Consider the following 12,835-nt stretch of genomic DNA (forward strand, 5'->3'; position numbering starts at 1 on the left):
TATCAGGTTCAGTTCAGCATGCAACCTCTATTTAAGCCATATTTGTAGCAGCTCATAATGTAAAAACTACTCATAATGTAATAAGTATTATATAATAAAATGTTCATAATGTAATAATTTTCTCAAAATGCAACACAATCTTGAGCTCATAATGTTATAATTTTCACATTATGAGAAAATTACATTATAAACTCACCAAAAACATGTCGCTTTTTCTTTATTGTCATAGTTTTTAAAACATTAAAAATATTACCTATTCCCTTACATTACATTTAAAAAAAAATCTAAATTCTGTGAAATGCAACATTTAAATATTCATACAATTATTATTATTGTATGTTTATTAAACATAACGCATTGGTATTCCTTTGCAGTACATTTTAAATAAAATAATAATCTAGATAAATTAAATTAGAGAACTTTTGCACCTTTAAAGTACTACTTTGTACTACTTAAAACTTTGTTTATTATTATTAATAATAATAGCATGAATATTGAACTCTGTTGCATTTCGTTTTTTAATAATGTACTGTAATGGTATACACATTTTTAATAATTAATTTTATTACAATTTCTCAATATGTAAACATTTTTATTACATTATAAGCTTAAGATTTTATTACATTTTGAGAAAATGATTATGAACTTTTGATTGCAATTATAATGTAATACAGCATTGAATCTCCTAGCTGTTTCATGTGTGTTTTAAACAGCCTTTAAACATGAGTGATTCAGAGAAACAAACCATCTCCATAAAAGACAAGGATGGAGTGGAGAAAAGAGGACGAGGAAGACCAAGGAAGCATCCAAAGGTATAAAATAATCCTGCAGTTATTTCTGAGTGAAAGGAAAACATGGGTGTGTGTTTATTCTGTTGCAGTATTGTCTTGTTTAACACTGTGAATCTGCTTGTAAAAGCGCTATATAAATAAATATGATTGATTTATACTAATAATACATCCTTAGTTTTATTAATATTGCATAGCTTCTTAACAAACATGTTTTTTACAGGAGTCAAGTGGCTCGCCGAGTCTGAAGAGACCCAGAGGACGGCCAAAAGGCAGCAAAAACAAAGGCCCATCCAAGAGAGTAACTATTATACTCACACTATGATTAATTAGAGTCTTTGTGTGATTATAAATATAGACAGTGTTTTCTCACTATTGCAGAGCTCAACACAGCTGTCTCTGGTTTGCAAACACACAGACACATATGCATGAGTAATTCTGAAGGTTTTTCATTGAGGGCTCATCCGCAGGTGACCCGCTGTTAGCCACTTAGCCCTGAGCAATGCACTGTCAGCTCCCGCCTCTAGTCCTCGATGAACTCAATGCCCTCCATCTGTTGTCATGTGCGGTCGGAGCGCCCTCTGCTGGTGCACTTGCATTGCTTTTGTCCTGTGAAAATGCATTGTGGGGAAAAATGAATGAATAAAAGCACCCTGGTATTTATCCATTGATTTGAAGGGATTACATACACACTATATTGCCAAAAGTTTTGGGACGCCTGCCTTTACATGAGCTTTAATGTCATCTCATTGTTAATCTAATATGGAGTCGGCCCACCCTTTACAGCTCGAACAGCTTCAGCTCTTCTGGGAAGGCTTTCCTCAAGGTTTAGGAGTGTGTTTATGGGGATTTTTGCCCATTCTTCTAGAAGCTCATTTGTGAGGTCAGGCACTGATGTTGGACGAGAAGGCCTGGCTCTCAGTCTCCGCTCTAATTCATCCCAAAGCTGTTCTATCGGGTCGAGCTCAGGACTCTGTGCAGGCCAGTCAAGTTCCTCCACACCAAACTCCTCATCCATGTCTTTATGGACCGACGCTTTGTGCACTGGAGCGCAGTCATGCTGGGACAGGAAGGGGCCGTCCACAAACTGTTCCCACAAAGTAGGGAGCATGAAATTGTCCAAAATGTCTTGGTGAAGCATTAAGAGCTCCTTTCACTGGAACTAAGGGCCCAACCCCTGAAAAACAACCCCACTCCATAATCCCCCCTCCACCAAACTTTACACTTGGCACAATGCAGTCAGGCAAGTCTCGTTCTCCTGGCAACTGCCAAACCCAGACTTGTCCATGTGATTGTCAGACTGAAGCGTGATTGGTCGCTCAGAGAACACATCTCACTGCTCTAGAGTCCAGTGGCGGCTGCTTTACTCCACTGCATCCCACGCTTTGCATTGCTCTTGGTGATGTAAGGCTTGGATGAGCTGCTCGGCCATGGAAATCCATTCCATGAAGCTCTCTACGCTGTTCTTGAGCTCATCTGAAGGCCACAGAAGTCTGGAGGTCTGGAGCTGTTGACTCTACAGAAAGTTGGGGACTTCTGCGCACTGTGACCCTCAGCATGCGCTGACCCCACTCTGGGATTTAACACTTCGTAGCTGAGTTGCTGTTGTTCCCAATGGCTTCCACTTTGTTATAATCCCACTAACAGTTGAGCGTGGATTATTTAGTAGTGAGGAAATGTCAGGAATGGACTTATTGCACAGGGGTCAACCTATCACGGCCCCACGCTTGAGTTCACTGAGCTCCTGAGAGCGACCCATTCTTTCACTAATGTGTGTAGAAGCGTCTGCAGGCCTAGAGCTTGATTTATACACCTGTGGCCATGAAGAGCTTGAACACCTGAACGCAATGATTTTGAGGGGCGGCCCAATACTTATAGCAATATAGTGTAAATAAATAACATTTTCTTTAATTTTCTGTCCAATAGAAACCATCGGCTTCTGGCACCAAACTGAGAGGAAAGCCTAAGAAAGAGGTATGTCTTAAAATAATAGCTATTTACTCACCCTCATTTCTGTCTTCCGTGGAACACTAATGTAGATATTTCAAAGTGAAGTGAAGCTGTGATAGTCGTTTCTTCTCTATTGTGCCGTATAGCCGAGTGAAACACTTCTCAAACAAGAGCAAATGTAGGGCGGGGCTTGATCGTGTCAGTGGGGACTTGATTGGATGGTTGTGGTTTGCTATTGGCTGATCTTATGTGAGTGACAGGTTGCCCCGCCCACATCATCCGAGAAGAGAACAGAGGGAGGGGAAGATATTATGATTCATTATTACGAGTAGGGATGGGTATCGAAAACCGGTTTAATTTTAGAACCAGTTCCAAATTTCTCAGAACCGTTGATTCTATAAAAGCCGCTAATTTCGGCCAAACAGAAAATGTGATTTTAATGTGATTTGAAAAAAATTGTAAATGCAAAGAAGACTCATAAGCTATGTTCTGTGCTGCTCACACACACACACACACACACACACACACACACACACACACACACACACACACACACACACACACACACACACACGTGCACACAGAATGGCTTCTCATTGTGAATAATGCACATCGTCTTTTGCACAGCACACGAACGGACACATACATACACAAATATATCAAAATATTCTGGTAAACATAGTTGGTTATGTCTTAAGACAGTTGAGAAGATAAAAATACACGTCTAAGCAAATATTGGATTCGTGCAGCTCTTAAAGTGACAGTGGCAGATTTTCCTGATGCTTCTCTATGATTACGTTAATCAAACAGACAGAATAACTTTTGTAACTATATTACTATATTAATAAATATAATGAATACTATATTAATAAAATATACAGTTTTGGGTACATGAATACCTGAAAATGTTTATTTCAATCATTCAATTTTATTTATTTGTTCTTTTTTAATTAGAGTGTTTTACTATTAGTTAAGCTAGTTGGTTTTGCAATGGTATTTTTAAACCATAGGCAAACGTTCCTATCCAGTTGATGTTTGTTCATGGGATTGTTTTGTGATAAGACTTTTTTTTTACCTTATTGTAGTCGAAATTAGGAATCAATAAGCAGAATCGGAATTGTTAAAAATGATACCCAACCCTAGTATTGTGGATTTCAAGACACAGATGAACTAATAATGATAATTTCTGGGGCATAAAAGAGTCTGTATTTGTGATATATGTCCTTATTTCATGCAAAACGTTCGCTCGCTCTGTCTGGATGCGTTTTAATCTGCTCTAAGTTTGCGTTTTTTTTCACCTATCACACATGCGCATTTCAATAAGCCGACAGAAAGCAGGTTAATGCATTTATATGCAGCACAAAATCGGGGTAAGAGGCAAAAAACTAACGGTTTATGCTTACGCCGTTTTTGAGCTTACCCCGATAAAAGAAAACGGGTTACCGCGTTTACATGACCATGATCATTGTCGGCTTATTAGACATAATCGGCTTAAGAACGTGCATGTAAACGCACTCATTGAAAGTCCGTGGCAACAGAATATGATGGTCACACACACACACACATACACACACACACACACATACATATGAACACTGTGTCTGTAACAGAGCAAAATTTTGATAATATGTGAAATCAATTCAATAATTCAGTAATAATGCAGACGCACACTCACCGCTCACAGGGTGATCGAGTGAATTTCATTTATTAAATTAAATTCTGAATCAAAAGATGAATAACAAATGCTCCCTTTCTAACACAATGTTCAGATTTGACTGTAATCATAATTCATAACACTTTATGCATAATGTGAACGCTTTAGAAGCACATGGTCCTGTTGAATATACTTAACATGCATTTGTGCAGCCTCAGCATTCTGCACAACATCTATGGAAGAAAGAAAACCCTAACAGGATGAGAACAAAGAGTCGTTTTATTTCTGGATGAACTGCCTCTTTAAATTCAGATTTTCAACATGCACAGCAGTGACATGATTTTAAAGGTCAAACCATCTAGCCTAACCGATTTTAAATGGGGGTTCATTGCAAATGCCAAATATAACATGCAGCTTTGCTTCCATCAGGGTTTCCACGGGTCTTAAAAAAAGTCTTAATTTGACCTTCTACAATTTAAGGCCTTAAAAGGACTTAAATTGGAGCATAAAGTCTTAAACTCTACATCATGGCGTTAAATTAGAGTTCTGTGATTTCTGCAATGTGGAAAATGTGCAGAATCATAAAATGTATAACTGTATAATGCAGAATGTCACAGAATTTGTCAACTTTTGGATGAAAGGATCAGAAATAGTCCAGAACAGGGACAGTTCACCCAAATAAGACAATTCTGTCATCATTTACTCACCATTTACATTAAAACTAAAACAAAAAAAGGAATAAAATGGATTTAAATTTCATAGGCCCATAAATTAAAATGCATGCACTGCAAAAAAAAAAAAAAATTGAAATGGGTTTTTCTTTTCCAGCACAAACATCTAAACATCCTTAAAGGTCCCGTTCTTCGCGATTCCATCTTTCAAACTTTAGTTAGTGTGTAATGTTGCTGTTAGAGCATAAATAATACCTGTAAAATTATAAAGCTCAAAGTTCAATGCCAAGCGAGATATTTTATTTAACAGAAGTTCCCTTTCAAAGCCTACAGCGAGCGGCCGGTTTGGACTACACCGCTGCACTTCCTGCTGTGATGACGTCACTAGAACCGTTTGTTGACTGAAGCTCCGCCCACAAGAACACGCAAAATAGAGGGCGTGGTCTCGTTGCTCTCCCGCGTGGAGAAGAGCGCGCATTCAGCTCTTGCATCGCCCCGTTATGGTAAGAGGCGGGACCTTTCCGGGCAAAGTGCGCTAAGCTGCTGTCCAATCACAACACGGGAAGTGCTGGCCCAATCAGAACTCCGTACGTGTTTCTGAAGGAGGGACTTCATAGAACAAGGAAATCATCAGGCCGTTTATAGGACAGAGGAAACAGCGCTGTACAGATAAGTCAGTAGTGTGAAAAATGCTGTTTTTTTACACGCGAAACATGAACTCATGTTATATTGCACACTGTAAACATAATCAAAGCTTCGAAAACATGCGAAGAACGGGACCTTTAAATCAAGAGAGATACATTTAATGACATGGAAAATGAGGAAATGAAGTCTTGTTTTCTGAGAAATTTCAAAAACTCATTGTGTGCGTAGACATTGTCGTGTTGTGTTTAATTGGCCTTAAAAAGGTCTTAAATTTACCTTCATAAAACCCGCAGAAACCCTGTCCATTGCATTTCATCCCTGAATGTTTTAATTGCGTTCCCAACAGGAAAAGGAGAAGCCTCAGGACTCGTCTGAGGACGGTGAAGAGGATGAGGAGGAGGAGGAGCAGTAAATCCAGCCGGAGCACTACCTCAACTCAACCAAACCAACTAGCCTCTGGACTCCAACCTGGAATGGCTTTACGTCTGTCTACAGCCGCAGGAGGACCGATGTAATATTCTGCATTAATGAGTTAATGTCATTAGATCAAATATACTGTAGAATCCAGAATCGCACTGCATACAGATAAACAGATAGACTATATGTCATGTGTTTCCAGCTATTTTTAATATCTATACATCTATTGAACGGAGGTGCTTTTCTACGTACTCTTTGTTTAGTAATGTTTATGTCCAAGTTGACTAGATAACTTAAATGTTTAACATCATGTGTTTGATAGTTCTCATAGAAGGCATTCATTCTGAATGTAGCCGTTTACATCTACACTCTAAAAAATGCTGGGTTAAAAACAACCCAAGATTGGTTGAAAATGGACAAACCCAGCTATTGGGTTGTTTTACCCCAGAGATTGGGTTGTTTTACCCCAGAGATTGGGTTTTTTAAACCTAGAGATTGGGTTTTTTTAACCTAGAGATTGGATTGTTTTAACCCAGAGATTGGGTTTTTTTAACCTAGAGATTGGGTTGTTTTACCCCAGAGATTGGGTTGCTTTACCCCAGAGATTGGGTTGTTTTACCCCAGAGATTGGGTTGTTTTTTACCCCAGAGATTGGGTTGCTTTACCCCAGAGATTGGGTTGTTTTACCCCAGAGATTGGGTTGTTTTACCCCAGAGATTGGGTTGTTTTTTATTCCAGAAATTGGGTTGTTTTACCCAGAAATTGGGCTGTTTTTTACCCCAGAGATTAGGTTGTTTTTTTTACCCCAGAGATTGGGTTGTTTTACCCCAATGACTGGGTTGTTTTACCCCAGAGATTGGGTTGTTTTACCCCAGAGATTGGGTTGTTTTACCTCAGAGATTGGGTTGTTTTACCCCATAGATTGGGTTGTTTTACCCCAGAGATTGGGTTGTTTTACCCCATAGATTGGGTTGTTTTTAAACCACATTTTTTAGAGTGTTTAGCTTTTTCTTAGTGTATATTCCAGACAGATTTGTTTCAAGGCAGGTTCTTATATTTAGTAATCAAATGTAAGATACACAGGCATCTTTTCAGATTCTAACCCTCATCCTTCCCTCGGGGGATTTTGACCCGAAACTCATTTTTAAAAAATGTTCATCTTAAAAAAGTAACAAATCCTCCCCTCACGGTTCAATTTGACCCCCTTAGGAATTAGTGGAATGCGAGGAATGCTTCAGACACATACACTGTCAGAAAAAAAGGTACATTTCTGTCACTGGGGCGGTACCCTAAGGTACAAACCGAAAAGATACTAATGTGTCCCTTTAAGGTACTAATACACACTCTTAAAGTACTGATATGAACCTTTAAGGTACTAATACACACTCTTAAAGTACTGATATGAACCTTTAAGGTACTAATACACACTCTTAAAGTACTGATATGAGCCTTTAAGGTACTAATACACACTCTTAAAGTACTGATATGAACCTTTAAGGTACTAATACACACTCTTAAAGTACTGATATGTACCACAAAATTATGTTATAAAGTCTATATCTGAATGCATACTGAAGGAAAACGGACTTTAGGACCCAGAGGATCCGCTCATCCGCTCCATATAGAGCCACTAGACTAGAGATTTTTTTAGTTTTTTTTTAAATCTGTAGCACTTTGAGATTTCGTTTAATATAAAATGCGTTACAAATAAAATGTATTATTATAATTATTATTATGGAATATCATCCCATATTATTATTTCTCCACAAGAGGTCAGCAGAGACACCCAATGTGAGATATTTTGAACCGAAATAAAAGGGTTATGCTTGAAATTGTGAGCTATTTTGAATTCAAGTTAAAAGAATTAAAATGACTATTTATTTATTTATTATTTAAAATCTAGTAATTTAATGGTCGTAAAAAATAAAGTAAAAATAGCTAAATAAATTTCAAAAAATGTCATTAAAAAAAAAAAAAAAAAATATATATATATATATATATATAATCAAAATTAAATGAAATAAACTTTTTGGACAACAAAACTAAACAAATGAAGTGTAATTGTATGGCTTAGGGTGATTTTGAGCCGCGAGGGAAGGATGAGGACTAATGTGATGTTTTCCACTAGAATATTGAGGAATATGACAGCGGGTTGTGTTTGGATATTTCTGCATTGGTCAGTTTTGAAGCCATCGCTGACACCGAGCTCGCGGGTACAAACTGATTCACACCAAACATTACACTTTACTGACACTGCAAAACATGCTTTTCCTACTTTGTATTTTTATCTGGTTTCCAGTCCAAATATCTAACAAATCTTGTTTCGTGTTTTTGATGATTTTTCTCACCCCATTGGCAGATAATTTTGCTTGTTTTAACGTTTTGAATTTTTAAAAATCACAGTTCATCGGCATGGTGCGAAACTTTCAGGACACTTGGAATGTGAACGCACAAAAATTGTGATTCGAACAGGCTTAGTGGTCGTAACAAAAATAGGAAATGAATGGAGAATGGACAAGAATATGAAAATACTGAGATTTTTTGTGCGCACAATCTACAAATCGGCCACAATACTGGAAAAAAAAAGTAAACAGCAGTGAGAGGATGACACTATAAAACATCAAAAGTGTGATATAGACGTATTCACACACACACACAGTCACACACACGCAGACGCACTCACACACACACACAGTCACGCAGACGCACACAAACACACAAACACACACACACAGTCACACACACAGTCACACACATGCAGACGCACACACTCACACACACACACACACACACACACACACAGTCACACACACACACACAGACAGTCACACTTATTCACACAGACACGCACACACACACACACGCACACACTCAAACACACACACACACACACACACACACACACACACACAGACAGTCACACACTCACACACACAGTCAGACACACACAGACAGTCACACTTACTCACACACACACGCACACACAGATGCACCAATACATTCACACACAAACACACACAGACCGATACACTCACAAACGCACACAAACGCAGACGCACACACTCACACACACAGTCACGCAGACGCACACAAACACACAAACACACACACACACACACACAGTCACACACACGCAGACGTACACACTCACACACACACACACAGTCACACACACACACACACAAACAGTCACACACTCACACACACAGACAGTCACACTTACTCACACAGACACGCACTCACACACATGCACACACTCAAACACACACACACACACACACACACACACAGACAGTCACACACTCACACACACACAGACAGTCACACTTACTCACACACACACGCACACACAGATGCACAAATACACTCACACACAAACACACACAGACCCATACACTCACAAACGCACACAAACGCAGACGCACACACTCACACACACACACAGAGTCACACACTCACACACACATACAGTCACACTTACTCACACAGACATGCACACACAGATGCACAAATACACTCACACACAAACACACACACACACAGTCACACACACGCAGTCACACACACGCAGACGCACTCACACACACACATAGTCACACACGCAGACGCACTCACACACACACACAGTCACACTTACTCACACAGACATGCACACACAGTCACACACACGCAGTCACACACTCACACACACACACAGTCACACTTACTCACACAGACATGCACACACAGATGCACAAATACACTCACACACAAACACACCCACACACAGTCACACACACACAGACAGTCACACACTCACACACACACACAGTCACACTTACTCACACAGACATGCACACACAGATGCACAAATACACTCACACACAAATACACACACACAGTCACACACACGCAGTCACACACACGCAGACGCACTCACACACACACATAGTCACACACGCAGACGCACACCAACACACAAACACACACACACACACACACACACACACACACACACAGTCACACACACGCAGTCACACACTCACACACACACACACAGTCACACACACGCAGATGCACACAAACACACATACACACACACACACACAGTCACACACACACACAGACAGTCACACACTCACACACACAGACAGTCACACTTACTCACACAGACACGCACACACACACACGCACACACTCAAACACACACACACACACACACACACACAGACAGTCACACACTCACACACACAGACAGTCACACTTACTCACACAGACACGCACACACACACACGCACACACTCAAACACACTCACACACACACACACACACACAGACAGTCACACACTCACACACACAGACAGTCACACTTACTCACACAGACACAGACACGCACACACAGATGCACAAATACACTCACACACAAACACACACAGACCCATACACACTCACACATGCACACAAACACGCACACAAACACACACACACACACAAACACACACATACATATGAACACTGTGTCTGTAACACAGAGCACAATTTTGATAATATGTGAAATCAATTCAATAATTCAGTAATAATGCAGACGCACACTCACCGCTCACAGGGTGATCGAGTGAATTTCATTTATTAAATTAAATTCTGAATCAAAAGATGAATAACAAATGCTCCCTTGTGTTCTCTTTCTAACACAATGTTCAGGTTTGACTGTAATTCATAACACTGCAAATCATATTTCTAACAACACAAAACTTGACAAAAAGTCTTTAAGATTGCCTTCCACCTAATAAAAATGTGTAATTATGTCTCTCAACAGATGGCGCTAATATACCTTTAACAAATGGATTTTAAAGGCCTAGACTCTTTTTAACCTGAATAATTTTCTATGGGAAAATGGATATTAATTACTGGATAAATATTGATTAGTACCAAAAAGGCTCAATAAAATAAAATAAAAATAATGCTCTGTACTTCATTTTGATTTTCCTCCCAGAAAACAGCATTTTACTTATTAAGGTTTTTAGATTAGCCTATTTAGACTGAAAAAAAGACCAAAATACTATATAAAAGGCATGTTTTGCAGTGTGTATTTTGCCTAATGACCTTCCAGCTAAAAAGATTTGTGTTGTGGAAATATATATGATGACATGTATTGTACTAATCCCTCAAAGAGTGGGCGTTTCTAAATTTGTGGGTGTTTTCAAATCGATGGGTGTTTATAAATCACGCAATGAAAATGATTCCCTTCACCCGACCCCGCCCACACTGTGACGTAAGCAAATCAGGTAACACAGTTGCAAACGCCTCTCTTTTAAGGCCACGCCCACTGATGTGGTAACGCCCATTACTAACCTGCAGAGATATTGTTGGCTTGTTTCAGGACGCCATACAGTGGTCACTTAAGGTACTAAAAACTCAATGTTTTTGCCAACAATATGTAAAATACACAACACACTTTGTTTTTGCAGCATCGTTTGCTTTACAGAGATCGGCTCAAGGTTTTCCACACCCAAGTGCTTTTGGAATATGTATTTATTTTAATCTTCTGATCACAACAGTGACAATCTCAAGGATTCACATGTACTGCTATTCAGGGCACTAAAAATGAGATGCATATGGAGCAGAAGTGCAATTTAAATCATAGCCCATATTGATCCTCCTTAAACACTTTAGGCTTGTGTTTTATGCATTCAAGTCCTCATAACTTCAGAAATATTCACCTCAGGTATTACGGTGTCAGCAAAAGCCCAAGATAATGTCAGTCTCCTCCGTAGAAATGATCTTTATCCTGCAGCGATTGTGTGTGTAGCAGTGGATAGCCTATATAGACCTATAAGTGTGTGTGTGACATTATTATATTAGACTTCTAAAACGTGCATTCGATTTATAGACTTTATTTGTATGTATAATGTGTGTTGATCTTAATAAAAATACTTTTTTAAGTTGTTTATGTATTTACTGTTATAATATATTTCAATATGTTATTATATATTATGCATATTTCAAATATTAATACAGTCATCATTAGGACAAAATGAATAATTATATTTATTATAGTCTGGTATAATATTTTTAAGAAATATGTTTCCACTTCAATTTAAATAGCCTACTAAAAAGTGCAAATGGATATATATATGACAATTTATACATATATATTTAGGGTTTTTATTATGCTACATTTATATTTTATGATTATTTGTTATTGTTTATGATGAATTATTATTTTTAATAATAGAAATAACCTGAGTATATTCTGGAAAAATACTTAAATATTGTTTATATCAAATTAATCATATTAAAACGACTGTTGTTAACATTAGACCAATGTAAAAAATTATATATTTTGGGAGATACATATTTATTTAAATATATAAGATTTAAAAAATATATATTTATTATATGTGTATTTTCTCTCTCTCTCTCTCTCTCTCTCTCTCTCTCTCTCTCTCTCTCTCTATCTATCTATCTATCTATAAATATTTGTCATGGTTTATGATGAATTATAATGATTAATAATCAAAATAACGAGTATATTCTGGAAAAATATTTATGTACGGTTTATATCAAATTAATAATATCAAATTAACTATTTTTAATGTTAATGTAACCATAATAAATGATTGACAAATAATAAAACCATGTATAATTATTCACAATAATAATATTAGCGAACAGATTACTATGCGCAGTTTCATATCCGCAGGCCTTATTCTCTAACGCCAGTAACGCGC

At 38.1% G+C, this 12,835-nt stretch overlaps 1 protein-coding gene across 2 annotated transcripts in view; it reads left to right on the plus strand.

Moving 5' to 3' along the window:
- hmga1b (high mobility group AT-hook 1b) overlaps nt 1–6,542 on the plus strand; it is a 7,244-nt gene extending 702 nt beyond the window's left edge. The window contains exons 2-5 of one of the 2 annotated variants that reach the window (XM_067460466.1): nt 714–812; nt 1,012–1,089; nt 2,715–2,762; nt 6,055–6,542. In XM_067460466.1, the coding sequence (XP_067316567.1) occupies nt 723–812; nt 1,012–1,089; nt 2,715–2,762; nt 6,055–6,120 (282 nt within the window). In that variant the 5' untranslated portion in view covers nt 714–722 and the 3' untranslated portion in view covers nt 6,121–6,542. The remainder of the gene's footprint in view (nt 1–713; nt 813–1,011; nt 1,090–2,714; nt 2,763–6,054) is intronic. The other variant, XM_067460465.1, reaches the window with a different exon arrangement.
- Nucleotides 6,543–12,835: the final 6,293 nt, after the last annotated feature.

This window comes from Pseudorasbora parva, chromosome 12, assembly GCF_024679245.1.
Source record: "Pseudorasbora parva isolate DD20220531a chromosome 12, ASM2467924v1, whole genome shotgun sequence".
NCBI classification, from domain to species: domain Eukaryota; kingdom Metazoa; phylum Chordata; class Actinopteri; order Cypriniformes; family Gobionidae; genus Pseudorasbora; species Pseudorasbora parva.